At 53.4% G+C, this 27,885-nt stretch overlaps 10 protein-coding genes across 10 annotated transcripts; 4 read left to right on the top strand and 6 right to left on the bottom strand.

The window, feature by feature from the left end:
• Nucleotides 1-333: 333 nt before the first annotated feature.
• On the bottom strand, nucleotides 334-1,710 carry J4E79_010988 (uncharacterized protein; the record flags this gene model as incomplete). The annotated part of the gene is made up of 2 exons (XM_049359819.1): nucleotides 334-1,625; nucleotides 1,677-1,710. 2 exons carry the CDS (start codon nucleotides 1,708-1,710, stop codon nucleotides 334-336), a joined length of 1,326 nt encoding a protein of 441 aa, XP_049205744.1.
• Nucleotides 1,711-2,322: 612 nt separating this feature from the next.
• Nucleotides 2,323-4,638, bottom strand: J4E79_010987 (uncharacterized protein; the record flags this gene model as incomplete). Its single annotated transcript, XM_049359818.1, has 1 exon — nucleotides 2,323-4,638. One exon carries the CDS (start codon nucleotides 4,636-4,638, stop codon nucleotides 2,323-2,325), a length of 2,316 nt encoding a protein of 771 aa, XP_049205743.1.
• Nucleotides 4,639-6,241: 1,603 nt separating this feature from the next.
• On the bottom strand, nucleotides 6,242-6,945 carry J4E79_010986 (uncharacterized protein; the record flags this gene model as incomplete). Its single annotated transcript, XM_049359817.1, has 2 exons — nucleotides 6,242-6,473; nucleotides 6,521-6,945. 2 exons carry the CDS (start codon nucleotides 6,943-6,945, stop codon nucleotides 6,242-6,244), a joined length of 657 nt encoding a protein of 218 aa, XP_049205742.1.
• Nucleotides 6,946-7,548: 603 nt separating this feature from the next.
• J4E79_010985 (uncharacterized protein) lies at nucleotides 7,549-11,376 on the top strand (the record flags this gene model as incomplete). The annotated part of the gene is made up of 3 exons (XM_049359816.1): nucleotides 7,549-8,342; nucleotides 8,390-8,760; nucleotides 8,810-11,376. The coding sequence occupies 3 exons, from the start codon at nucleotides 7,549-7,551 to the stop codon at nucleotides 11,374-11,376; spliced, it is 3,732 nt and encodes a 1,243-aa protein (XP_049205741.1).
• Nucleotides 11,377-11,698: 322 nt separating this feature from the next.
• Nucleotides 11,699-12,781, bottom strand: J4E79_010984 (uncharacterized protein; the record flags this gene model as incomplete). Its single annotated transcript, XM_049359815.1, has 1 exon — nucleotides 11,699-12,781. One exon carries the CDS (start codon nucleotides 12,779-12,781, stop codon nucleotides 11,699-11,701), a length of 1,083 nt encoding a protein of 360 aa, XP_049205740.1.
• A 1,820-nt stretch (nucleotides 12,782-14,601) lies between these two features.
• J4E79_010983 (uncharacterized protein) lies at nucleotides 14,602-16,206 on the bottom strand (the record flags this gene model as incomplete). The annotated part of the gene is made up of 2 exons (XM_049359814.1): nucleotides 14,602-15,557; nucleotides 15,609-16,206. 2 exons carry the CDS (start codon nucleotides 16,204-16,206, stop codon nucleotides 14,602-14,604), a joined length of 1,554 nt encoding a protein of 517 aa, XP_049205739.1.
• Nucleotides 16,207-18,362: 2,156 nt separating this feature from the next.
• Nucleotides 18,363-19,116, top strand: J4E79_010982 (uncharacterized protein; the record flags this gene model as incomplete). The annotated part of the gene is made up of 3 exons (XM_049359813.1): nucleotides 18,363-18,483; nucleotides 18,535-18,784; nucleotides 18,834-19,116. The coding sequence occupies 3 exons, from the start codon at nucleotides 18,363-18,365 to the stop codon at nucleotides 19,114-19,116; spliced, it is 654 nt and encodes a 217-aa protein (XP_049205738.1).
• A 3,456-nt stretch (nucleotides 19,117-22,572) lies between these two features.
• Nucleotides 22,573-24,112, top strand: J4E79_010981 (uncharacterized protein; the record flags this gene model as incomplete). Its single annotated transcript, XM_049359812.1, has 2 exons — nucleotides 22,573-22,894; nucleotides 22,950-24,112. The coding sequence occupies 2 exons, from the start codon at nucleotides 22,573-22,575 to the stop codon at nucleotides 24,110-24,112; spliced, it is 1,485 nt and encodes a 494-aa protein (XP_049205737.1).
• A 265-nt stretch (nucleotides 24,113-24,377) lies between these two features.
• J4E79_010980 (uncharacterized protein) lies at nucleotides 24,378-25,676 on the top strand (the record flags this gene model as incomplete). The annotated part of the gene is made up of 4 exons (XM_049359811.1): nucleotides 24,378-24,445; nucleotides 24,856-24,940; nucleotides 25,034-25,376; nucleotides 25,456-25,676. 4 exons carry the CDS (start codon nucleotides 24,378-24,380, stop codon nucleotides 25,674-25,676), a joined length of 717 nt encoding a protein of 238 aa, XP_049205736.1.
• Nucleotides 25,677-25,873: 197 nt separating this feature from the next.
• J4E79_010979 (uncharacterized protein) lies at nucleotides 25,874-27,349 on the bottom strand (the record flags this gene model as incomplete). Its single annotated transcript, XM_049359810.1, has 3 exons — nucleotides 25,874-27,045; nucleotides 27,097-27,258; nucleotides 27,325-27,349. The coding sequence occupies 3 exons, from the start codon at nucleotides 27,347-27,349 to the stop codon at nucleotides 25,874-25,876; spliced, it is 1,359 nt and encodes a 452-aa protein (XP_049205735.1).
• Between the last annotated feature and the right edge of the window lie 536 nt (nucleotides 27,350-27,885).

Genomic DNA, 27,885 nt, shown 5'->3' with positions numbered 1-27,885 from the left:
GAGTAACACGTTATGACTGATCGTATTCCGAGATGCCTATATCGCCCTCGCGGTGCGCTTCATGCAAACGCACTCACCATGCACATGAACTCCATTAGCAGATGTGATGACAGAGGGAGGCTGATCGTGACCCGAGGCGCCTACATAGCCCTTACAGTCTCCTTTGTTGAAACGCAATCACAGTTCACATGCATCTCTATTAGTAGACATGGTGACAGATTGAGTCTGTCCAACACCACTTGGAAGCCAGAGATAGAGAGAAAGTCTTATAGAAGTGACCAGGGACGGAAAGTTGCGCCATGAATATAAAGAAGATACCTACTTAACAACGTTCTACAAATCGACCGGGTAACGTTCCCTAAGTCTCTCACCAAAGATAAAGAACAAGATCGGAGCAGGCGCAAGCAGCAAGCTCACAAACGCAAACGTACTAATGCCCCAACCGTATCCCAGCTTCTCGAACAGCATGGGCGCAAAGATCGGGATAACACCTCCCACGACACTACGGAATACAGTACCAGCAGCGATGGCACTGGCCGCGTATTTCTCAAAGCTGTCGATGAAGTAGTTCTGCGTGCTGTTCAAGATCATGACTTGTCCGATACCGTAGAAGAAAGTCGCAGAGATGGATGCAAACCAGTGCGTGTGCTTCTGCACTGCCCAAGCGAACCAAAAGAGCGACATGGGGATGAACACGGAGCCAATGTTTGCCAGTGGGAGGCGGAATTCGGGCCGTGCCTTCTCGTGGTTCTTCGCTGTGAGCGTCTTGTACACGGTGTCGATGCGTGGGACCAGGAACCAGACTGCGAAGAGGAATCCAGATCCAGGGCCTAGATACAACAGTCCGACCTGCTCAGTGGAGAAACCGTAGTCGTCCTGGTAGATAGGCTGCATGTTCGTGTAGATGCTGTATGTTGTGCCGAAGATGAGCGCTTGGTATACAGCCATGACCGCGACGATGGGCTGCGCAAAGATCTTCGGAGGCCGCTTGAGAGCCTGCGTGAGCTTTTCGTTCAACGGCCGTGTATCTTCGCCCTCGTACGAGTACTTCGTGCCATCCCACTCGTTGCTCTGGGACTCAAATTCTGCCTTCTTCGCATTCAGGATGACAGGCGCATACGTTTCCCGGAGGAAGAAGTATCCCGCCAAGGTGTTGACGAAGCACACGATAGTCATGATCCAGAAGACCCAGCGCCAGTTCAATCGCTGTACGATGATACCACCAAACAGCGGTCCCAGGGTAGGTCCAAGCAATGGGCCCAACAGGTACCAGCCAAAGACTCCGGCTCTTTCGCTTGGGACAAACATGTCACTGATTGTGCCACCACCATTCGCTATGCCAACGCTACCAAAGAAGCCAGCGATGCTCCGTACCGTTATGAGGAACGCGATGTTCGGCGCGAGCGCGGCGGGTATTTGTAGCAGGGTGAAGATGGAGAAGCACACGAGGTATATCTTTCTCCGTCCGAACGTCTCGGAAAGGGGCGCGAGGATCAAGGGACCGATTCCGAGCATGACTACGAAGCCGGTAGTTGTTCCAATAACGGCCGTCGTGCTGCATTTGAGGTCTTCGGCAATCTGCGCGATGCCCGGCGTGAACATTGAAGATACGAGGGGGCTGAGGACTGCCACGAGTGTTAGTATAAATCATGTATAAGCGACGGGAGTGTATGTACTGGACATGAGGGCTATGACAGCCACGTTGGCCATCTTGCGCCATCGCGCCCATTCTCGCGGGTTTTCGTCATTCGAAAGGTCTCCGATGCGAAGATGCTGTCACGAGTTAGCAAATACAGAAAAAACGCGTGCGCAAGAAACCTTACAGTCCGCGGCTCGCCTTCCTCACTCCATCTTTGTTGCAGCAACGGTGCGCGCTCGCCCTGTGAAGACATAATCACCGTGGTACGAGGGATGGGTTGTGGTCGTGTATCAAAGAGGAAGCGCACCCAAAGAATTTTTTGAGGGTCGCGTCCCAGCCTTCAGCATGACAGTGGGCGTCATCGTAAATAAGCAGCCGTTACCTTTAACCGTGTTTGGGCGCGTTGTGGACATCTGAGCTTTGGAGCGTCATCGATCGCCGCCGCGGAGGGCTCGATCGATAATACCCATGTTTCGGCTACCTGCAGCCATGGCCAATGAGGTCAATTCACCACAACGACACATGCGAGGCTGGACTTCAGAGCTATGGATAGATTGTGGATTGCTTTGGTATTTCCGTTACAAATGAAAGTGTTGAAATGATCTATTGTATTCTATTGATTATATGTGCACACATATTAGATGTTTCCGTCCACCATCCTCCAGCTTTGCAATAAAGTTCGCTCAAGCCACTTCAAAAGCATCCATATCCCCTGTCGGCAGGTCAGGTACACCCACTGCACATCTCGCTGCATCAATCATCGCCTCCACAACATCAGGTGGATAGCTCCTCTTGAGCACCACTCTCACAAACTCGCTCAAGAGGTTCAGTCCCACATCACCAATCTGCTCATCCGTCAACATCTCGTATTCGCCTTCCTTCAGATCCATTCTCGCCAACCGTCGTTGGAGTAAGATGTTGTAGACCATGGTTATGCGATCCGTATTCTTCTTGTTGGAACGACTGTGGAAGTGTGAACTGCGCACAGCTTCGGTCTCGCGTGTCATGTCTACCCAGGCTATCTGTCCTTGCAATATTTGCGCTGCTTCGTTGGTGGGAAAGATATCGAAGTGATGGCGAAGGACGTGTAAAGCAATCAGGGAGCCAGCCAGATCTTGAGTGTAGCTGAAGCAATGCATGATGAGCGATGTGATTGCTCCACTATCTGCGCCTGCGAGGCCCATACGAAAGCGGTCGGCGTCGTAGCGGCTACGACTTAGTGTCCACCAGCTGATCATCTCTGCTAGTAGCTCACGAGGGGTGGGCAGCCCTGGCTTGTCGCGATTTGTAGGGTCGCCGAGCGCCAGGCGGAGCGTTTTCCAAAGACAACGTATGCTTGCACCATTAGGGAAAACACCTGCGTCGCCTTCTTGCGGTTCAGTAAGAGTCTTGTAGATTCTCCATGCTTCGCTGTAGGCACCTTGGCGACATTTGTTGTCCATGAGAACGTTCATGATGGTCGCATTGGGCTCAAGTGTCGTTTCTTTGAGCTGACGGGACAGATAATCGACGTGTTCCCATTGCAGACTCTTAGCGTGGTGCTGCATGATGAGCGCGAATGTTGTAACGTTTGCAGGAGGAGCACGTTGGACGATATCGGTACTTTTGTTATGAGTATCCGCGGTTCTTTTGTCAATGATGCGGGCCGTTGTGTCTCGACGAAGATCACGTTGTTGCGGTAATGCGCGAGCTGCTTCGATCATGCGCCAACCAATGTCTTCGGCTTTCAGGATGCTCGGACTCTCTTTGGTCCGTATCAACGCTTTGAGGAGCATGTTGAAGTGGAACGTTTGCGGTTTGTAGCCTCGCTTGAGCATCATCTCCATGACCTGAGCGGCTACCAACGGCGCCTGCCTAACAACGGCCGCCTTCATCCAGTCACCGAACAAATGGCCGTGATAAGCAGGCGGTAGCACGGATATAGCATCGAAAGCGATACTACTCATTGTCGCTATATCAGTTCCGAGTCGATACAGCATGTGCAGTCTCTTCAGAACTTGTTCGACTCGTTCTCCGGTCCCGCTAGTTGCGAGATAGCCCTCCCTGACCATATCCCGGAACACCTGTTTGGCGTAGCCTAGATTTCGGGATTCCAAGAAGCCCACAAGCCAAGCGTCGTAGTCCTTGATCGAGCGCGCATCGCCCTTCTTCTCCTTCATTGAGACATAGATCTGTTTTGCCAGATCGTGGTGCTCTTGAAGTTCGGAACTCGTGTGAGCACGGAAGACGGTCATCATGACGGAAGTGTCCCAACTCGGGTATAACCTGAATAGCTCCTCCATGATGCTTCGGCTATGGTCTAGATTCCCCGCAAGCGCATGGAGCTTAGTCCCAACCTCTAGATGCTCTGGCTTGTAATCCTGTCGTATGCCGTCAAATCCCAACATGTGATCCTCTTCCCATTCTTTGAGAGCTTGGTCTTCTCTACCAGAGAGAAAGGTGCTCTCTAGATCTCTGGCCCGCTGCCCGGCCGTTGTAGTCCTTCCAGCCTTGTCCATGTCACGGTATAGTTGTGCCATGTGTGCCGTGCGATTCGAATTGGTGGATGAGTCGATAGATTGTGTACTCCAGAGCAGGTCCCAGGCTCTTTCTGGAAGACGTGCTAGGAGTGTCGGGTCAGAGGCCTTGGCCAAAGAGTACGCCCGCCAGAGGGGCGCGCGTAGGCTGGCGTCGCGGCCATTGGTGCTGTTGACCAACTCCAATACTCGGTCCAGTCTCTTGACAGCTAGACGCCTTCCAGGAGCACTGAGCCCAGGCGTGACAATGGATATGTGTGCATCTCTGAGCTGCTCGCGCTCCAAACTTCGGTTGGGGTCATAGACAGGGTTTTCGGCCGTCTTCGTTGACTCAATCACCGCCGTAGCGTGTCGCGTAGATTTGTGTAGAGTGGGATCCCATCGCGGGACATATGTTGGTATTACTCGAGGGAGCGTTCGTAGAGCGCGCGATTGAAACGGAGTGGAGTGTGGAAGGCATCGCAGTCGATGAAGCGCAAGCATGAGCGAGCGCTTTCTGTAGGTAGCAAAAGCACGAGGCGGTAACAGTTTTACCGCATCTAATGGGTATGTTTGCAGGATCTCAAAGGTCGAACAATTACGAAATAGCAGCCAGCCATGACTTGTTATGTTACGTGCATGTCTCGCCCGCCGCAAGGTTCAGATGGCGCTAGCGTTATCGATAAATGTGACGGCCTGTGGTAACTTTGCAGACACCCGTGGTCCGTAATCGACGGGCTTACAGAAGTTACCTGATTGGGAAAGCGCCAAGCAGCGCACCACACCAACCTCAAGTCTATGTGGGCATTGCATTCTCCGTCTGCCAAATTGCTCGAGATCGTTGTCACACTATTTTGTAGACGATTTCATTCCTTCCTCGAGTAACCCCATGAAGGTGAAAGCTCAATGAAAAAAATGTAGACCTTGTATACAACACAAGTCGAGTAACGGACAAGGGCATTGCGCTGGCAGACTACGCACCATCACGACAAAGGTTCCCAGCGAAGCACGTTCCGGCACTGAGGCCTGTGAATCGCTCTCCATACGTGGCAGGGAGACGTCTATGCATACGGATATGCTCGTTTCTCCAAGAGACCATGATTCAAACGAGCCAGCTTGTAAGAATCCCCAGTCCAAACCAGGACCGGCGCCAAAGTTGCCAGGGCCACATAACTAGCGCCCGAAGGCATTCGTATGATCGGAAGCCCACGACAGAACTCGACGGTGAAGCACTTAGTGAAGTGCCCACCAGCGGTGTCACGGCGCGCTCGATATACGCGCCATCTTCCGCTCGCCCAAATGCATAGTCGAGACATCTTGATGTACGGCTGTTTTTGTTGCATACATCGCTCGCGCTGGTGCAAGCAGATGCCACCAAAGGCGAGCCCGAAGGTAGCGAAGCCAGCCTCCTACTCATTCCAAAGGTGCAGGCGGTGTCTGAAGGTGAGATGCGATATGGCCACCCGGATGACCGTATGTCGTGAGTGAATCTCTGTGATTTTAGCGGAAGTGATGGAGGGTATCTCTTACCATGATCCACCAAGTCAGTCTGAAGAGTCGATTGTTCCATTGCGATAGTTCTGCGATCTACCGAAGTGTTGGCAGAGAAGCGGGCCAGTTGGTAATGAAGAACAGAGAGTCAGAGGGGAAGACAGCGGGGATCTTATGGGTAGTGGTAGCCTGTGCTTTGGCCATGACGCTAGTCTCGCGCGATTTCCAGTCAAAGATGGGATGGTGAAGCGGAGTTCAAAAGGAGTGTTTGCATAGAACGCCAGGGAAACAAAAAGAGGGGGAATCTTAGACCCTACTACGAATGCAATTTAGGATTCATGTCTTCTTTGTTCGCTGGCTACATAGATGGTATCCCCAGCAATGGGTTGATTGGAATATGTGTTTGTAGAATACGATGTTAAATATTGGTTGTTCTTGAAGTGTTGTTGATTAGGTTTAGAGCTTTAACTATAGTTTGGACCATCTGTTTAACCACTGAAAATTGCATGTCGACCTCATAATACACCATGGGCCCCCTATTCGGTCACTGAAAGTTGGATGTAGTGTTCTGGCCGTTTGTGAACTCGGCCTATATTCTTAGGCTCAACGTGTCCATTTATAGGCCCAGAGGATTGCTGGCCGAACCACCGCCCTTACCTGACCCTCCTGACAGGCCAGGCACACCTGGCCTGCTAGCCATGGATGCCATACCTCCTACGCCACTTGTGCTCAGGCCGAGAGGATTCTTGTTCGTGGTCGACCGACTGCCGGGAGCGCCAGTGATGTCTTTGAGGGAGTTGCCATACTCGCGGACCATGTCGCCCCAAGTGCGAGATGAGTTCGCAATACTATAATATGTCAGTCAAGGGAACTATTGCAAGATGTGGTGTATTACCTTGCGCCAGCGCCTCTCCCTGCTCCAGCAACACCACTGCCTGCCGCTGTCACGACTGCACCAGCAGCATTGCCGATACCAGTCGTTGCGGCGCCGACAGCACTTCCAATGCCTGATGATGCGGCACTGAGACCTTTGTTGATCCAACCTTGTTGCTGTGGCTGTTGAACAGGCTTCTTTGCTGGTGCTGGTACAGCTTTCTTTTGACCGACAGCTGTGACGGGCTTCTTCGCTGCGACATTTGTGACGGGCTTCTTAGGGGCCGTGGTCACGGGCTTCTTCTGCATGGCGGTGTTGACAGGCTTCTTGGGAGGCTGAACGGCTGGCGCCTTGACAGGTGCTTTCTTGACTGGGGCTGTTACTGGTGTCTTCTTCGCCGTCGACGTGACGGGCGTCTTCTTGGTGCCAATGGGTTGCGCGACCATGGTGAGACGTTGATTCAGTGCTTTTGTTAAGGTTGCTCGGGTTGTATCAAGTGTATTGAGTCTAATCAGGTCTTAGATCGGATATTGAGTATGTATGGAGATATCTACGGAGCATCTCGACCCAATCTCTTTTGATGCACAGAAAGTTGGCAAGCTGCTATGCCTGCCGCACATGTGGCGCAGATGATGTCAGGCACGGGAACGTGGGGCGCGCTTGCCCCAGATGGAATTAAGGTTGCCTTAGCGTGACCCGCGCGCGAAACGTCGAGACCCTGGATCCATGTTTCGCATCGTCAACACTTCGATGTCTGCCAGATGGCACCGCCGTCCCATCTCTCTATACAGCCCAATTCTACGTCTCGCTTTGTTTAGTCATTTTCATCTTCTCCGCTACTTTGAATTGTGATCGTATCTGGCTGATAGGCCCTCCAAACCTCCGGAGTGTGGAGCTGTGAATGTGAACGAACACGCACGCTCACCGCACGCGACCCTGCCCGCCATGAGCCGCATTCACCTGTGGTAAACAACGTGGAACGTCATAACAAAACTGTGAGTGCGATTTGTCTCCCAAACACCAACATGCCGCAATAACACCACAACGCCATGCTCGGCGACGAAGCGGTGTTCAAATTGAAGCGGTCGGTGAGCGACGGCGACCATCTCATCCCTATGGGAGAGGTGACCCCGCCTCGCTCACTGGACAGCACACCGGCGCCACGATCCAGTCGCTCCTTCTCGATTTCCAAGCTGACAGACTCAATCAAAGGGAAGATAGCCAATTCATCCCGGTCCTCCCGCTCCTCTCGCACCCCTTCCATCGACAAGCGCGATATCTCGAGTCCGATATTAGACCACAGAAGCCCGCTGTGCCCGCCTACGCCGAAGCCAAGGCTTGCCATTGCCCTCCCGGAAACGCCTGTCCCGCGACGACCTCTATCACGATCCAGTCCCGGCACCATCAAGCCTGGCCGCCCGAATTCTACCGCGCGACACTCATACTCTGCTTCCGACCCCACCAATTACATATCGCCCGGTCGGCGTCCACGCCAATCTGATCGCCCGCCCCCGCCTCTACCAATCGCAACCAGCTTCGAGAGCACAACCGGCACCCTAGTGGACAGTCCGTTGGAGCGCATAGCAGAGTCGCCCTTCGAGCCGCAAGAAGACGCCCCAACCGAACGGCTTCACCTCGACAAAGTATACAGATATCTCAGAGACATGGAACCTGCACGACTGCAGCCGCCCATGATGGGTGGCACCAAGGGGCGTGCTATGCAACAGGCAAAGGATATGGAGCTCCTGGTTGCAGAGAGAGCCAAGCGGGGTGGTGAGGAACCACCGCCATACGACTTCTACGAGCTTATTGGCAAGGGTGCATATGGCCGCGTCTACAAAGGGTGGGTATCATGCAGCGAACCCCAGAACACTCGCTGACACTACAAAGAAAGAGTCGAAATACCGGCGCGCTCGTTGCCATCAAGATCATCGAGATCGATAAGGTTGACTACGAGGAGATGACACACAAGAACCTCCAGGACACACTTAAGGAGATTGATATCCTGCAGCAACTCAGAGATAGCAAGGCAAGACCCTACGTCAACATCATCGAGGAGGCCAGGCCTGTCCATAACGAACTCTGGATTGTCAGCGAGTATGCCAGTGGTGGTAGTGTCAACACGTTGATGAAGCCTACGGCTATGACCAAGGACCCTGGACCTGGACTGGCGGAGAAATTCATCATACCCATTGCACGTGAACTGGCGCAAGGTCTCAAGTACATCCATGAAGCTGGTGTGCTACATCGAGATTTGAAGTGTGAGTAGTGCTGGTCTTACTGTCCTCAGTTCTTGCTGACCAAATCCAGCCAATAACGTTCTTATCCTCGAAGACGGCCGGGTGCAGCTTTGCGACTTCGGTGTCTCCAACACCCTGGAACCAGAAAGATCGAAGCGCTCGACTATCGTCGGTACACCTTTTTGGATGGCGCCTGAACTGCAAAAGGAATGGGTAAAGGATGCGGACCCGCACAGCTTAATGCAGCCCAAGGAGATATCCTACGGAAACGAGGTTGATATCTGGGCCTACGCTTGCACTGTCTATGAGATGGCTTGCGGTTATCCACCTCATCACAAGATTGGGCAGTTCGACTTGCCAACGGCTGGTGTTCCTGTGCTCGAAGGTGATCGCTTTTCCCAAGAACTAAAGGATTTCCTAGCTTTTGTCTTCCAGCCAGAGCCGCAAGATCGACCAACACCCGATCAGATCCTGGAGCACCCATATCTTGCTGACACTACCAAGATGTATCCGACTGTGTCGCTCGTCAAGTTGGTTGAGGACTATTACGTATGGGAGCAACAGGGCGGTGCACGACAGTCGCTCTTCAATCCATACGGTGCTCAAGCACCAGACCCGCTTGCCCCAGAGGCGGAAGACGACGACGATGATGACTGGTCTTTCAACGTATCAGAAGAATTCGAGCAGGAACATGCACCACAATTTGGCGATCCTTTTGCGGGTGGGGCCGGACAGGGTTTCAACGGAATGGGTCTACCACCTATAGCAGATATGGGACGATTCGAACAGCTCCAGGCTAGGTTCAAGGAGGAGTCTATCGTCCGAGGACAGAAACGTCTGAACAAGCTATTCGATACGAACACGACACCGTACCGGTACAGCGCAGTCGATATGCCAGATCCTCCGAATGGCCGCCCACCCTCCGATTTGGTTCTCCGCGACTTCAATCCTGGCGCGCCCAACCGCGAGACCGTCATTGACCTGGACTTTTCGATGCCATCAGCAGATGAGATACCCAGTATCGATCTGGGTGAGGTGCCGACCATCCGCGCGAACCGCATGAAGAGCATCATACGTGAGATGGAGGAAGAAGAGGAGCGCCGGGATGCTTTCAATGAGGAAGATGAGATGACTAAACGAGCCACGAAAGACTGGACCTTCCCCAGCATGAATGACGAGAATCGCAAAACCATGGAATGGTCTTTCCCCTCGGAACAACCAAACCGAAAGACGATGGAGTGGTCGTTTCCTGCTGAACAGCAGCCTAATCGCAAGACAATGGAATGGTCTTTTCCGGCGCAACCTCAGAAGCCAAATCGACGCACAGTAGAATGGACATTCGACGCAGCGATGGCAGAGGCCAACAATGAGCCCAGGAATCGCGCATCAAATCGGATCTCTCGACGGCGCGAGACGAAAGAGTGGACGTTCCCCAAGCAGGACGACAACCGCAAGACTCAAGACTTTGCCTTTCCCATGGGTAGCCCGAAGGAGCCACGGCGCGATCAGCACACGAAGACGGACTCATCTTCACCAATCCTCGCATCTGGTTTCCGGCCAACCCTGCGACATGCCCAAACAGCGCCTGTTGACCCTATTGATGACTATCCCGAGATGATCAGCTCTGCGCCTGGATCACCTCTTCGTTCGTCCATGATTGACCTCGATATGGCCATGGTGCAGGACTACCGCCCATCCACGTCTGGCTCTGATATCGTCACAGCGGGAATCGACCGTATGAATGATAACCCATTCAACCTTGAGGACCAGGTACAGCTATCACAAAATAACCACCGCGCTTCCTTCCACATGAAGTCGCAGTCAGAGCCGAACCAGGCAGTACCGGGCTTACTAACACCTCAGCAATACGATGAGCAAGGCCATCCCACAAACCAGGACCCACACCACCCCAGCATGCACGCTCGAGGCGTCAGCTCAGCAAGCCAGGTACAGTCACAGGCGAAACCAGCACCCAGCTCCGGCCAATACCACCGCGGAAACCAGCGCTCTCAGCAGATCATTTGGGACGGTTGGTCGCATAACATGGCCTACGGACTAAGCAGCGACGACCAATCACCTCCCATGAGCGTGACAACCGACACCTCGCTCGAAGAAGAAGACGTAGACGACCTCTGGGACACATTCGAGCGCCTCAACCTCGCCGCACAACGTCGTCCAATGGGCCAAGCTTCCGCCCCCCTCCGTTCCTCGCGCAGAACAGACTCTACATCCACAACCCTCACTTCTACCACGTATACCCTCGATTCCGACACCGACGACTCGTACCACCACGGCAACACCTACTCTTCCTCCTCAGACTTTGATCAGCAAGACGCCCCGCGCTACAGCCGCAAGTCCACCACCGTCAGCGTAGGTCCGAACGGGAAGCCGCTCGTCGATTTCCCCGTCCCGACTGGCCCTGAAGTTGAGGCGCTGTTGGGCGTGGACATGGATGCAAGGGTTATGGCTGATATGCTGCTGAAGAGTGCGGTGGAGTTGAGGGATGGCACGAGGGCTAGTAGGGACCTGCTGCGGGCGATGCGCTTACAGGATGTGGAAGGCGAGGGCGAGGATGATGATGAGGGTGCGGATGAGGAGATGAGAGGGGGGACTGTTAGGCTGAGGGGGCCTGCATGAATTTACGATGGAATGATGCTGGTTGTGGGAATGAGGCGTTGGGCGATACTAAGCAGTCTTTGCTGGATGGAGTTGGGCTGGGTCTTTGATGAAATTTATCTGGACTGTTCCTTTTCCGTTGAGGAAATACTAGGACGGGATACATTCCAATTGAAACATGAAGAACCGTTCGGCCTGCCACTCTATCGTGATCCTAACATGAACATTGACTTCCCAGCCCACGGCGGTGCAAGATAGGAATGCTATGGGATCAATGTTTATTAAATTGAGCTACGAACGGGGTCTTCTTCGCACACGAGTGCATCAGCAAGACATCTTGACTCTACTCTACTGACTCTGCGGCTGCGCCTACAGTCTGCTTCAGTAGGACGTGTCTCTCGTCCAGCACCTGCGTCTGCAATCTGAGACGCTCTGTTAGGGCATCGATGTGTTGATCTTTCGCGGCTAAGCACGCCTCTGACCTTGAGACCACCTCGGCCCATAACTTGTCGTTCGCTGCTATCTGCTCTCTCAGGTCTGTGATGGTCCTACTGACCTTCATCTTTGAGATGAGCGATGCACGTCGGACATTGGTAGTACGGCACTGTTCTGTGCCGACTCTATCGTCGCAGGCTTGGACTATTCTGTCCACCTGGCTAGTAAGTAGTGCCATATATTCATCGGTATGCTCTTGGTCAAAGAGCTCCCAAACGGGAGGCCACCTTTCTAGGGGAACGTTGAGACGATGCGACAACTCATTAAACGCTGCTTGACACATCCTGGAGGTGTTAAGCCTTGCTAGGAGAGCGAACTGCTCTATCTTGCAGTCAAGATCGATGTCTTCTGACAGCTCAAAGCCGAAATACTGGCTAGCCTTTGTGATCCTATTCGTCAACCTCTGCAGAATGGAGTCGTTACCTTCTGTCTCTCGCATGAGGAGTTCCCCAGCAAAGTCTAGTTCCTCTTCTAGCTTCTGCTCAAGCTGAGCTTTCTGCTCCTGGAGGGCGAAGTCTCTTTCGCTCTCAAGCTGCTGCTTCTGCTCCTGAAGAGCGTTGTCTCGTTCTTCGTCAGATTGCTGCTTCTGTTTCTGAAGATCGCTTTCCTGTTCGCGTTGGAGCTGGCGCTTCTGCTTCTGAAGCGCCTTGGCATGTCCGGTTTTGAGCTGCTGAAGAGCGCTATCGAATTCGCGTCGGAGCTCACGCTCCTGCTCTCCGAGAGCGATTGCACATCTACCCTCTAGCGTACGTCTCTGTTCGCTGAGTTGTCGTGCGTGTTGCGTTTCTAGATCAACTGTCTCTGTGATCTTCGCTTCACTTTTGCTAGCGTATTTGACTAATTCTGGAGAGCATGCCGCGAGTGCAGCGAATGGGTTCATCCGAGAGACGGCGGTCAGACTTGCCGCACCAGCAGCAGATTCATCGCGCATGGCGGGCTGTGAGAAATATTCTCGTGGTGAGCCGTCGGGCTCGGGGTGTCGTGTTGGGTCACCCATTGGCGTGTGGGTGTGGGTGGGTGTGGTGGTGGCGGGAGGTGAGTGCTTCAAAGTGTGGGATATGGCGACCTTTGCCCCTTCCGCATTGGGCAGGCGCGCCTCTACCGGCGAACAGCACCGACACCTAAAACTTCAGGCGCTAGTATTGATGAGTGTGAGATGACCTGATTCTTTCCGAATGAAGCGATCACCTGGATTCATGGATGCATCACTCAAGCATTCTTCACTGATCACAGTTCACCGTCAATACCGCCGCGGAAGATGCTTGACGCGACGAGCAATTCATGTCTACTTTTTGAATACAATGTATGAGGCGAGAACTGTACAAGCAATCTTCGTGAAAACTACTTCTGCTATTTTAATGTGGGAAAAGCCCACCCGGACGACTCAACACATGGGTCGACTCGTGGAAGATTTTTATTATGGTGAAGTGTTGATGCAGAGCAGGGCAACAAAACGCAGTCGGTAACTCTATATAGTGATCTCAATGCAGGTGTATTTCCTAAAGTGGAAGACCTTTAGTGGCGGGCGATTGGCACCAGCACACAGCATGCCGGCCATCTCGAGTTCTTTCATTCAAGAACAAAGTGAAAGGCAAATCGAAACATGGAATGTTCCAATATATCTTTTGATTTTGCAAAACAGGGCGGAACAGCGGAAGCCATGACCTTTTTCATCCTCCTATTTTGGAGAGAGCAGGAGGAACACACGCAGTCATCGTATTTGTCTTCTGCTAATTTGGGAAAGAAGGAACTTTGGTATGAAGAAGAGAGAACAGGAGGTAGACGAGAGGTTTATATACCCGCAAACCCTGCTGAGCATTTTGAAGGTTGCAGACTACAAACGCGACGAGAGCACACGTCTTTTTCCCTGTTGTATTTTCGGTAGGCGGCAAACCATGAGTTACTCATAACGATCCGAGTGCATAACCCATGTGTATTCGGCAACTGTGGAAGATGAATTGAGACATGGCATGGGTATTGGAGTTTTTGAGCCCGCAGACCAGGAACGAGACATGCGGTCTTGTTCTGCTGTATTTTGGTGATGTCGTCTTGTCATAGCAGCAGAAGGAGCGGATCCAAAAAGCACCACATGGAAATTGGGTGAGGTTTTTTTGTTGGTTCTCAAGTAGGAGAGAAGGAGGTTCCACAAAATCTCATGAAGAGGTGAAGATATGTTTTGAAAAGAAGGTCGTTTTGAAGGAAGAAGAACTAGGCCGCAAGTCATGTCACTGGTTCAATTTGTTTTTGGAAAGGCAGACCGAACAGCCAACCATGAACTCGTGTAATATGATTTTTTGGAGATAAGCCAGCAGACTTTGTGATGAAGAGAAGAAGAGGAGACATGCAGGAAAGAAGAATTTATATACGGAACCCGAGCACGTGAGTCCCTCGGCTGGAAGTTGGAAGACCGAACGAACTTGATCAGCACCAGCACTACACCAAACGACAGAAGTACGTACCAATCGAAACCAATCGAAACCAATCGAAACCAATCTCTTCACTGATAACTCCACAGACCACATGCACCAGCACCAAAACACCTAATCTCAGAACGGAACGATTTTGCATTCCATTTCCACAGATAATATACACTCGGCTTGAGACCCTCATCCAGTCCCACACCCATAAACTCCATCCCTTATCAAAAGAACGCCACAGAAACCCTAGCTTTCGACTTGCTCGACGGTATTTATAAGGGGTATAGAATCTTGGAAACCCCGGCCCATGTTGTAATTGTAAGAAAGAAAAGCACTAATTTCCACCCGCACCCGCCCCTGTATTCACACCACTCTCCCTCTTCCGTCTCCGTCTCTGTCGCGCGTTGTCTTTTAGAAACTGCGGGTCTATGAAACCTTCTGGGAGTTCAAACTCCTTTTCTGCGAACTCGGGTATGGGTTGGCCGAATGCTGATGCGTTGCGCCCGTGTCTATGTTTGCCGAGGGCTGCGGCGCGGAGGTGTGGTTTCGCGTAGAAGGAACTGAACGGCGCTGCGGGTTCGGGTGGTACGAAGGGGAGGAGGAAGCCATGGGGGCGTGGTGGCCGCCGTGGTTTCGGTGGCTCGGGCTCCTTGGGTTGCTGCCGTGGTGGGGGAGGATCGCGGCTGCGGACTACAATGTTATCTGAGTCTTCTGTTTCCTCGCCGTCCTCTTCTTCGTCTTCTTCCCTCGCGGCGAGCGCTGCTTCCTTCTCAGCACGCAAGCGTTTCTCCTCTTCTTTCCAGACGCGGAACTTGTCAACGAGGGCTTCTACCTCTCGGACAAAGTAGTCGCGCTTCGCCTCCCAGTCCTTTCTTTCGCCGTCTGTCACGCCCGTTATGCCCATGACCTTGAGCCAGTCGGGGCCCTGCAGTCCGTCGAGGAGTCTCTCTAATTGCACCTTCTCGTGCATGGCGCGCTCCTTTTCGATATTCCGCAGCTGCTTCTCCTTGCGCTCGGCACGCCGGTGCTGTGTGAAGAAGACCGAGTCGGCGAGCGGGTCTTCGCCGTCATTGTGGGAGATGGCATTGGCTATGGAGGCGTAGTTGAGGACTGTGAATGTAGTCGACGACTGGGCCGGGAGTATTGACGGATCCGAGGCATGGCGCGGAGGGGACGAGTGTCGTGCTTTCCGTGACCGCGTCGGGCTTACTGAGCTCCGCGGGGGCTCTGGTGTCTTGGCCTTGATGGGCTCGTCGACGATGTATATGGGCGTGTCGACATCGAGAAATTCTGCACGCGATCAGAGCTATACCGTGACATGTGACAGGGACAGTGACCTACCATCCTCTTTGGGCACGCCGGCAATGATGTCGTCGTAGTTGGCAAAGTAGACGGCGAGGTCGCTCTTCAGCCGCGACCCTCCATCGTGGCTCCGCAGGCTCCTCTTGTCTGTGGTGGTGGAGGACGCTGTGGACGCCGGGGCGGGGACAGCTGGGGGCGCAGCAAGCTTGCCGGAGCTGCCAGGCCGGGGCGTGGACCTCGCAGAGGGCACGTCGTCGGCGTCGATGCCCAGGGGCGCGGCGACGCCATTGGTGATGCGCAGCAGCTCGCCATGTGGTTGTGTAACGGTAATCTTGGTCGGCGGTCTCGTGTCGGTCGCGTCGGGCTCGAGGGCAGTGGCTGGCCGCTTCCTGCTGCTGGTGCGCGCAGGCGGCGGCGGTTTTGCAGGCGTGTGGGCGACGGGCTTGACGGCGCCGTCGTCGTCGGCGCGCGCAAGCAGAGGGCCGCTTTTCGAGGCCCGTCTTGTCGCGACGGGCGCGTGGTTGTGGTTGCGCTGGGCTTGTTGGTGGGCGTCATCGCGCGACACGGGCAGGAAGTTGAGCCTGGTCTGCCGTTCATTCGAGCTCCGCAGCAGCGAAGGCCGAACGGCGTTGGCCATGGTAGTGATCAGACTTGAGATCATTCGCGATTCGCTGGGTCATCTTTCAGCTATTCATTGTGGAGCTGCCATTGATGTCGCGCTGAGATGTGCCAAAACGCGAGCCGTTAGGGGGTCGTCGAGTGGCAGAGCCCGCGCAGTTTGCCAAACGAGCTGCTGCACCCACGGCGCTCCCGTACGCCTCACCCAGACACTGCAAATATGGATGAGGTTGGATTAAGCCCTATAGCAGACCTTCCCATCTCGATATCGCCATGTACATCAGAAGATTATTCAACGAATTGCAGTACAGCGCATGTGAGATACTTGGAAGCGTAGCGCCACTGACGTTGGTAGCCAATCAGTACGAGTGGGCGACATCACCATCAACTTGAACATCATAACGCTTTCGCTAGAACTGACTATAGGAGGTGCTTTCCTTGCATGTGCAATTGAGAGATTGAGAGATCCAGCAATTGGAAAATGTCAAGGACGATTCACTTGCATGGCAGCTGGGCACACCCTGGCACCACACAATCAACAACAACAGCGTATCCAACTCTTATGCCACTCACACATCAACGTCAGTGTCAATACAACCTCAAAGCCACGCGATCACGAGAAGAGAAAGTCCTTCAAGACGGGCGACCCAGCAAACTCCGGGTTCAGCAAAACGCAACTATTAATAGTCAGCCGATATGCGCTAGCTTTGTTATCGATAAACACACTTGAGAAAGTACGAGAGTCCTTGTTTCCGCTTTTCCAGAAAACGGGGCCTAAAGCGAGCTATGCCGCACGCGTTAGCACTATATTGTTTGGTGGAGTGATACTGCAGGCGGCCATGTGACTTACATATTACGGATTTGGGTGGGAAGTGCGGCATGGAACCCGCGGCATGAGGAAACGTCTGGAGCAGCTTGGTGTGCAGATCTTCAAACTCGGAGTATCTGGTACGATCAGCAGAGGGAATCGAAAGTGACAGAAGATGGCCAACCTCTTGCGTATCTTCATGGGACCACCCTGTCACAGTTAGCATATGCATGATGGTTCATCACCTGGAGATGGCAGTCCACCACGGGCCCTCTGCATGGAACCATTTTTTTGAAAAACAATCTCGCGCGGATGATTGGCTGCGAGGACATCGCCGGGCAGACTAGCGCATCTTCATGCGGCTGGGAACTTACATCCAGTGTCTCGACCGTACAATTAAAGACGACGTAAGCTCCAAAGCCCGGTGACGGCCCGCTGATGACAACGTAATCATCTATCGTGACACCCTTGGCCCAGAGGACTTTGCAGTGGTCCGAGTCCTCATCCGTATGGTCCTCGAGGCCGATGGGGGTGGGGCGGCCGTTGTCAGCAGAGTAGTTGCTCAGATACGAGGCATTGCGCTGGTGGGATTGCCAGTAGGGTGGGACCACAGTGACGGTGGCGGGGGTTGGCCCATCTCGGGCTGGCGACGAAGACGGGTCTCCAGTTTCAAAGCTCGCCGGCTCCATCCATTTACAGGAGATGGCTGGGCAGGTGGCGCGTCAAACGGGAGGGCGGTTGGTATCTAGAATGCCGCGTGGGTGTGTGAGGGGTAGATATGCTCGCCGGTGCATGCAGCCAGATGCAGTCGCGTCTAGTGTCTTGTTGACGATGTCTGGAGAATTGGCGGCGCTGGCCTCGCTCGTCTCAACCGAATGATGCGCAGAGCCGACTAGGATGCGAGACCCTGAGAAGCGACTAGTCGCTGCAGCCAGTGGCCAATACGACCACACGTCCATCCCATCCCTGTCCGGCCGAGGGATTAATGGCAAACTTCCATCACGCAGTCTGCCATCTTCCACGGAATGCCGCCCTTTCCACGCCGACTCCACCGCAGTACTATGGCTTGAGTCACGGCAGCCCGTCCCCGACAGGCATCGTCCCGGGCGAGAAGGTAGGCTGAAGGTAGGCGGGGGTGCACGTACCGGACCGTGAACTTTCCTATCTCGAACGACCGCTAGCTCATTACTTCCCGTCGACACATCCCTCCCTTTATATATCGGACGCCGCCTTTCCCTCCAGCCTCTTCATCACTTTCGCTGTTGAGGTTTACTTTTGTATTTGATCGTCCACCGTCTGTCGCTGACCGTATATCATCTAATCCTTTCGCTTCATCCTCCGTCAACAAACAACCCTCAAACATCAACATGCGTTCCGTCTTCGCCCTCAGCATCGCCGCCTTCACTGGCCTGGTCGCTGCTCAAGACACCCCCCAGCTGAACTACCCATACACCATCGACCCCGACACGGTTGAGCAGTCTACTAGGGGTATGTAGAAGTCATCATTCGACCTACGACGCGTCGTCTAACATCCTCCAGATTACTGGTGTGACCAGAACAGGGCCCAATGCCCGCTCATCTGCCTCCAGCAGCCCGGCATCAACTCCATGACCACCGAGCAGAACGACTGCGACTCCGACGCTCTTACCTACACCTGCGTCTGTGAGAACGGTGTCGCGCCCAACATCACCGAGTACTCCCAGACACTGCCATACTTCATCTGCCAACAATGGGGAAACACTTGCGTCGAGAACTGCAACGGCGACAACAGCTGCCAGAGCGCTTGCCGGTACGTTCTATCAAGTCACTCATCACAAACACAACTAACATGCCAACAGTGAGGACCACCCCTGCGGAGCTCAAGACCCGTACCGCGGCAACACCTCCCTCCCCACCACCATGGCCTCCACCGCCGCCGCCACCGGCACCGACGGCTCCGCCTCAAACACCATCCCTGTGACCGGCTTCGGTGGTGCTTCTGAGACCGGCTCCAGCGACAACAACAACAACGGAGGCTCCAACGACCAAGGCGGCGCTGGCTCCATCTTCATGCCCAACGCTGGCCTCGGCCTCGCCGCCGTCTTCGGCAGCGTCTTCCTCGGCTTCGCCGTCCTCTTGTAAAATCTAGGACCACACAATCTCGCCGCGCAATCTAAGCTTCGTCCATCTTCTGTCCTTTCTTCATGCATAGCGTCTTTCTGCACAAAAAGCATCACCAGTCCTTTCGGTTAGCTCGATACCCAGCTTGGGCCTTTTCGCTCATTTTACATCACGGCCTGGCAAGGCTTTGTCTTTGGTTTACTGCATGGGGTTCATGGCGTATATTTGTAATGGATGATGGTGATGGGACGTTGGTTCACTGGCCCCAGGGGCAGAGGTAGCATTATCTAGTATGCTGTTGTAATACATTGAACGCCGAGGTGTCGTGGATGAGGAACTACCATGTCTTCCTATGTGCTATATGACTATGCACTGTGATGGGTTCAATTTACATATGAATCAAGGGCACAACCCAAATAACACCAGGCGAACCTAGAGATACACTTTTGGAGGCGACTCGTCCCACCAACACCTCCCCTGAAGACTCTTCCTCGGACTTCGCTGTCGCGGAGGACAAGTTATAACACTCGCTCTTCCCTGCTCAATATACACAGCGCGTAGATCCTGACTCCCTTCCAAACTCCCAGTCCGCCGCTTAACAGGCGATGGCACCGCTTCCAGTGCCGGCGAGGAAGAGGGAACAGGGCTTGGAGGCGCAGGATGCGTGATACTAAAATCTGGCGTATCATCTACATGCTCCACGGCTGAACTATACTTGCTAGCCAGAGAAGAACACGCACTGAAGCGCGAAATGGGTTCTGCAGGTTTACTGGCCAGAGACGAACACGCACTGAATCGCGAGACGGGCTGTGCGGGCGTAGGCGTAGACAGATGCTCGACGGAGACGTGGAACATGCGTGATGAACTACTCGATACCGATCGCTGGAGCAGGGCTCGTTGAGGCGGGCCTAGATGCAGGGTTTGCATGGTGTCTAGAGAAGGAACAAGAGTCGGATCGAGAGAGGGTGAAGAAGGTGCTGTATCCGGTCGGTCGCCATGACGGAGGAGCTCGGCTGTTGATGCGGTGAGAGATGGAGGGAGAGTGGGTGAGTCGTCTAGAGGTCGTGCTGAGCCTTCTGGGAGTATGGATGAGCGGCGGCTGTTGTGGTGTGAAGATGGGATGGAGATGGGTTGGGAGTGCCCGTTTGCATCTACTACTTCGATTGTGGCTCGACCGAGTGTGTTCACGATGTCGCGGGCGCGTTGGAGGAAAATGCTGGTTGCTACAGGCATTGGGTTGGTGGAGTCGAAACTAGAGACCGACGAGGAGGAGGCGGTGGAGCTGGTCGATGACCGCCGCTGAACGCGTGGAGGCGCAGGTGTAGGTGGTACAAGACGCACGCTCACTTTTCTTGCTGTGGGCGTTTGCCTTGAAGGTATGACAGGCTTGGGCCTTATGGGTATGGTTTGTTCCATGGGTGATACTGCAGCTGACGACGGCGTTGAAGGGCCAGCATGCTGGTCAGATGATCCAAGAGGCAAAGTCCCATATTCCGTTAGAGGGAGTTTGACTGGATCTGATGAGGTCTCTCGATCAGTATGGAGGAGTTGGTCTTGAGAGGTTGATCCAGCTTCTTCATCGTATTCCATCCGTCCCTTGCCTTTCTCTGCTTTGCTGAATCGTCGAGGTCTCAACAAATCGCTAAAGCTGAATTGGGAGTCTTTCCGCTTTCGTCCTCCATATCTCGTACTTTGCGTACTATAAGACTGGAGGCTATGAAGCTGCTCCAGTTCGCCATCTCCATCGTAGTGTAAGTCGCAGTTCGACTGTGTTTGCATGGTGTTTCTTCGTCTCGCCTGGAACGTTGTCTGAAGGGTGTATCAGTTAGCAGTGATGTGGAAGCAGCCAAGCCTACTTCGCCATTGACATGAGAGTGTTCGCTTACATTTGGTAGGGAAGCCACACTCATCCCGACGTGATCCCCGGGATAACGCTGGATATGCGAGTTCTCTGACGGTCCACTCAGGGTATGAAATACACTTGGGCGTTCGCTGACAGTAGCGTTGAATGATGTGTGTACATCCTCGACGGATCCCCTTCGACTACCAAAGAGGCGCCTAAGCTTTGCGTTGACCTTCTCTATGATCTCGGTGACTTGTGATGGTCTTCGTGGATGAGTTTCGTTTTCGGGTGTAGGGGGTGTGGTAGGCAGGGTAGAGTAAGCACTGTGGAAGTTTGAACTGGGCCCGGTCATGGCTATGTTGTACGCTGGCGGTGGCAAGCAAGGACAGTCGATCGCTGTCTCACGACCGCTCGAGTGTATTCTTCTTTGTTTCTTGATGTAGCCACGCGTATGTAGGAATGATTCTGATACTTGTCGTTTCAATGAAAGCTTTGGAGGGTATGGCAATTGAAAGAAGTCTGGGTCCACTTCTGTTTCGCTGATGTTGAAAATTACGCAAGGCTCGTCGGGAAGTGTGTTTCCAGGTGCTTGAGATGTCATAGCATTGGAAAGCTAGAAGCTGATGGCGGAGATGACGATGAGAGCGAAGCAGACAGGAATTTTGTTGACCGATACCAGTGCTCGATAGTCGGATGACTCTTGTTACTTTAATAGCCTAGCGATAAGTACGGTACGATCAGCAAGAACATGCTGGTGCCGCCAATGACCAAAGTCCTTCACTTGTACCAATGAACTCCACCAATGAAGTTCGATTGAAAGATACCAGATTGTTGATGCAATCGTAGGGCCTAACTAAACAACGACTTTTGTGTTTAGTGGCAGTTTGGAAGTCCAGCGAAGCACTCTGGAGCAGATAAGAGGGCCCTGCACGCTGCACACGCACGCGAGAGCAGCATGCATCTCGAGCGTTCCTGGGAAGACTGGCCTATGAGAGTCACCCGTCATACATCAGTGCCATGGTAAAGACCGCTGCCGTGGTGACTTAGGTGAAAAACTACCGTGCCTATCATCTTCAACGGGCGGCACCCTGCAGGATACAGGCATACTCGTCATGATTACCACCACGGAAGTTATACTGCATGACCAAACAGCATGAACCAGGCGGGTTGCGAAGAATTCAAATGCGAAGAAACCGAGAAACCGCGGGAATTGGTATGATAACCTGAGTAGCTCAATGGCAGTGACCACTGCCTGGCACTGAGCAACGGCCAGATGATCAATTGAGGGGTGTGAACATCAGCTGCAGAGACGTTGCACCTCGGATAGCCGTTAGCATCGTTGGAACTCGTAAGCCTCCAGTCGTCATCGTCGTCAGAAGCATCCTTGGAAGAGGTCCGAAGATTTCAATTGGAAGCGAAGATGTGGTTGTGGTTTGGCTGTGGAGAACCTTGGAAGATGGAAGAAGCCGGCGCTAACATCGCGGCAGGTCGACGCGACTTGCTTTGATGACATAATCTTAGCGTGTCTGGCTGCAAACATGTCAAACATAGCATGATGACACCACCATTCCGACTTTCGCGGTTCGCGAATCGAATACGTCCGTCCATGTCACGATAGTCTTCAAAGGCTCGTGATGCCGCCTCGAATATTACCAAGAGGGCCCAGGGCTCTTTCGTCACGATCGGCGGTCTGGGTCCATCTGCGGCCTCAGCGGAGGTTTGCTTCGAGCTCCGCAATTGCGCCAGAGGTCTACGATGTCGTCTGCGTAGGCGGTGGTCCCGCAGGATTGAGTCTCCTGACAGGACTGAAAGCGTCGCCGATTACAAGTGGGCTCAAAGTTGCGCTCATCGAGGGACAAGATCTACACAAAAGTCGACTGCCACAAGATGCGACCTTGGACAGCTTTTCGAATAGATGCAGCTCCCTCACTCCAGCTTCTGTGAAGAACTTGCAGGGTACGAATAAACGTGTTAGATGTTCAACAGTTCTCCTCTGACATGCGCGGTGTAGAAATTGGAGCATGGGCGCATGTCAACACACCTCGAGTGCAACCATACCAAGAAATGCAAGTCTGGGACGGCGTCACCGATGCACGGATATCCTTCGATTGGCATACAGCGAAACCTCTCCTCACGCCTCGCAACCCGTCTCAACCCACAACAATCGCCTACATGATCGAGAACGTCAACACAGTCACCGCTCTACTAAGCCGGCTCGAACAACTGGGTGGTGTCGATTTCTACACATCTACAAAGGTCAACTCGATAGATCTGGGCACAGATACAGAGAAGATGGACTTCTCATCGTGGCCAATCCTCACGCTGTCCAATGGGAAGACACTGGCTGCTAGGCTATTGGTTGGGGCCGACGGTGCGAACAGCCCCGTGCGGACGTTTGCAGACATTGAGTCACGAGGCTTCGACTATAGCAGACATGGTGTGGTGGCTAGTCTGAAGCTCGAAGGGCAAGGTTGGGGCGGTCCAGACCACAAGATTGCATACCAGCGGTTCTTGCCAACCGGCCCAATCGCTATGCTGCCACTTCCAGGCAACATGTCGACACTCGTATGGAGTACCACGCCGGAACGTGCTGCGAAGCTCAAGGCACTCTCACAGGCCGATTTCGTCGCAATGGTCAATGCGGGTTTCCGACTTTCGCCAACAGACCTAGAATACCTACATACCCTCTCATCCGGACAGGCAGAGGAGGTAGCATGGCGAGAGAAGCATACGCCCGTCGACGAACACGCGATACCGATGCGAGTAGCACACGTGCAAGACGGCACAGTCGCGTCCTTCCCACTTCGAATGCGGCACGCCGATACCTACACTGGTGAACGAGTCGCACTGGTTGGCGATGCCGCGCACACCATACATCCACTGGCAGGTCAAGGTCTCAACCAAGGCCAAGGTGATGCTGCAGCGCTTGTACGGACGATATCACATGCAGTACAGACCGGACAAGACATCGGATCGACATTGGCGTTGGAGAGCTATACCAGTGAACGGTATGCGGAGAATAATGCAATGCTGGGCGTGTGCGATAAATTGCATCGTCTGTATAGCGTCGAATCGGGTCCGCTCGTAGGGCTACGAAGTCTCGGATTGAGAGCAGTCGATGCAATGGGCCCGTTGAAGGGTTTCTTCATGAGCCGGGCTGCCGGCGGATCGTAGGATTCTGTACCTGTATCTGTATCTGTATAAGTGTCTGTATATAGGCTGCCAACGCAGCAACCAACCCATCATTTTCACACGACAATCATTCCCGAAATGCTGTTCCGCGCCTCTCTACTGCTTACCTATCGTCCCGAAGTTCCTTGCAAAGAGCCCCACAAATAATCTAGCACTACGGCACCTCGAGGAAACGTTAAGAACAGACTTATGTCCTACCTTCAAGCGGGGACATTGGATTCGCAGCGAAGCTTTCCATCATCGAACCATGGCGGACCATCAAAACGAAATTGAGACGTTCGGCAGCAACGACGACTTCTGGATCTTTGGATACGGGTATTACCTGCCTATGCGTTTTCGAACACGTTTTAGCCGAAAAGCTAACGCCTCGGTCGTAGGAGCTTGATATGGAAACCACCGCCACACTACGGTACGGGCCGAACATGGCATGATGGCGAAAAGCAAACATGCCATCTTGACTTCTTGTCTCAAAGAGAGAGCGCATTCCTTGATCTGACAGTGGAAATCCAGATCAGCGAATTCCCGGCTACATTGAAGGATACGTGAGGAGATTTTGGCAGGTATGTGTGTTTTTTCCTTGGCTTGTGCCAGATAATGGCACGATATGGTATGATAAAAAAAGGTTCTTGACTGACGATCGTATGTAGGCGAGGTATGGATGGAGACTCTCCAACTGAATCGTGGAGAAGCGGGGTTGGAGTAATGCTGATACGGAGGTGCTACAGTGAAGATCACCGCGGTACGCCCGAAGCTCCGGGACGCGTTGTCACGTTGATTGATAAAGCGCATTGGGAGACTTTGACGGATACTGTAAGTTTTCGTTCGTTATTATTCGATCTGCGAGACTTGCAGCTATATGCCCAGATCTGCCTATGCAAGAAGGCCTGGTACTAAGAGGAGTAGCATGAGTCTACCGAACGCGTTTGGGGCGCCGCATACCATATCCCGGCCTCCAAGGTTCAAGAAGTACGCCAATACCTCGATATCCGCGAGATAAACGGGTATTCGATTCAATTCACGCCGTTCCATCCTGCTATCAGCACTTCAGAGGTCACGTCTCCGCCACACGATTCCGAGCCGACTGAAGCCGAAGCAGGCATGCGGGCTGGCATCAAAGCCACTAACACCATCGCCGTAAGAGAAGAGGCGGGGAGTGTTAGATGTTTGGTTTATATTGGATTACCGGAAAATCCACAGTTTTTGGGTGCGCAGGATCCTGATGCGCTGGCGAGGAAGATTTTGGAGAGTATGTTTTATCTCATACTTGGCGTTGTCGAACGGCTTCAATTATGTTCTCGGGATTTATCATGCTGATCTGATTACAGGCAAAGGTCCGAGTGGTGAGAACAAGGAGTACCTCTACAACCTTGAGACCGCACTACTTGGTTTGAGCTACAATAGTGGAGATGCTCATGTGAGCGACCTAGTAAGGCGATGCAAAGCTTTGGAGAAGGAAGCTAGCATTGGGAACGATCGTGGAGACGGCGGTGCCGAAGGTCTGTACAGAGTAGGAAGCACCGAAGAACAAGAGGAGGTCGAAAAGTAAACTCAGAAGGCAACGGGCAAGTCCGTAATGTTACATCACATGTGGCGACACTTGTACAGCAAGATCAAGCCCACTAAGGCTTCTGCGAAAGTCGTTGGTGATTATGATTACGAAGCAGGTTAGCCTGCATGTGACCAGCCATAACGCCAGATATATGCATGATGCGCTTAGAATATACAAGAAGAAAACGTTGGGGACTATGCCCATGCGCCGACTAGTGCCATTAACAATGCTCCTGCCACGACACTGGCACAGGCCTGTAGTCGCCGCTTCCCCTGTAACGTCACGTAGCTTTCGTCGCTCAAGAAATCTTCAGCAAGGAGCTCCACCAAGCCAGCGAATAGCAACAAGCCACTGGATATGGCGTTCATGAATCCCACGGTTAGTAAGCCAGCTTCACTTGCTGGGTCGTACAGGGTGTGTATAGCCAAACCTATTGCCTGGCCAATGGGTGTGGTGGTTCCGTAAGCTAGAGCCATTAGCCACGGTTTCGGCGATCCGGCTGGAAAGCGAATGGCGCTGATCCTGGAGCCGAGTGCGAAGCCTTCGAAGGTTTGGTGGAAGGAGATGGCTATCAGGAAGACAATGAAGGCGGTGCCAGTGGCGACCGAGAGCGCCATGCCTATGAAGACGGAGTGGAAGAGGATTCCGGCTTCGAGCAGTAGACATTGCAAGAGCAGTTTCTTATTCTGGGCTTCCGTTCTCTCCACATCTTCAGAGGATTCGCCGCCAGGTTGGTGGGCATGATTGTGGGCATGAGGGCCGGGCAGCAGGCGAGACTCGTCTTCTGAGTTCTCCTCATCTTGACGGGCGAGCTCTTCCCTGCTTATCTCCAGATCTGAGTCATTGTCGTCGTCAATGGACTTCCGGCTTATCGAATCATTGGGCGTCATCGGCGATGCCAGAGAGAAGGACGGCGATCGGCCTGCCATCAGATTGGCTGAGGATTCGACGTCGTGCAGCATGATGCCCGGTATGTGGCCATTCGCTCCTGGTGTGCCGTTGCTGAACCTCCCATAGCTATGGCTTCTCTTGTGGCCCGGGCGCGCAGCCGCAGCGTGATCGTCAAGGCCGAGGTTTTCGTAGCCAGTCGAATGCGAATGGCCTGCTCCCCTCGATGCGAAGAACATCTCCACGCCCACTACTACAAAGACTGATGTCATGGCTATCAAGCCCGGCATGGCCGAGTAGCCCTTGTTCCAGAACGGGGGTAGACATGGGTCGGTGAGGGACTCGAAGGCGGTAGGCAGGAGATGGACGAAGGCAGTCGCGATCAGGACACCCGTGCCGAAGTGTCTAGATATGAAGAGGAACTGGTGGGGAACGGGTATCGAAGGAAAGCGCTTGACGACCACGGGGAAGGAGCAAGCTGTGAGACGGTCAGCAGTGCATTGGAAGGTATGCGAAGAAACGTACGAACCCGCAGTGCTAAGTGTAAGTATTAAGAACAAGGCGAATACATGTATGGGTGTGTTGTAGTAGCCCTTTGCCCCTTTGCTTCCGCATTCCGGTCGCTCATCGTTGTCCTGCTGTCTTCGGAGCAATTCCGCGTGGAGGACATGCGCAGGTATTTCCGAAAGGCCTATGTTACAATGACGTGGTCAGTATACGAGCGCCACAGTCAGCCGAATAAGCAGCCATGTCCTACCTGCTAGAATGCCGTCTGCCTGCATGGCGGTGGTTGACAGAGCTTCCGAGCATCAAGGTACGCGCGGTTCCGTCGCGCTTGCCCAGTAGGTGCCGGGGTCCGGAGCCTCTATTGTTCCTCGGCCTTGCACCTATTCACGTCCTCGTCGGGTCCGCATTCCGACATATTCACTTCCTTTCGGGCTGCAAACCTATTTGTACGTGTGTTCGGGGGTCCAACATGCACTTTGGACAAAAAAGTATTTCCGAACGCGCCGAAAGCCAGGGGTGCGTCATACCTGGTATATCGCGAACCTCAGATGTCATGCTACCGACAATCGAAGATCTAGTATCCATACAAGGTCTGGGCCCACGCTTGAGAGTCTGCCTTGTATCATAGGAGACTACCGTGCCCCGGCTCCTGTTAGCATCGGTTGTGGCGTCTTTCATGTCCATCTCCAGTTTTCTGGACAGCAGGTCCTGTAAACATCACGCAACGTTAGCCACCGGCCATGGCCGGTGCTATTTTTGATCCTTCGGTAACAGCGATCCGCGAGCTCCATCGTCTACATATATAGACAGA

The sequence above is a fragment of the Alternaria viburni genome (genome assembly GCF_023758015.1).
Source record: "Alternaria viburni strain BMP 2772 chromosome Unknown scaffold_35, whole genome shotgun sequence".
In the NCBI taxonomy this organism is placed as follows: domain Eukaryota; kingdom Fungi; phylum Ascomycota; class Dothideomycetes; order Pleosporales; family Pleosporaceae; genus Alternaria; species Alternaria viburni.
The sequence above is the reverse complement of the archived record's forward strand: the minus strand, read 5'-3'. Positions and strand labels throughout refer to the sequence as shown.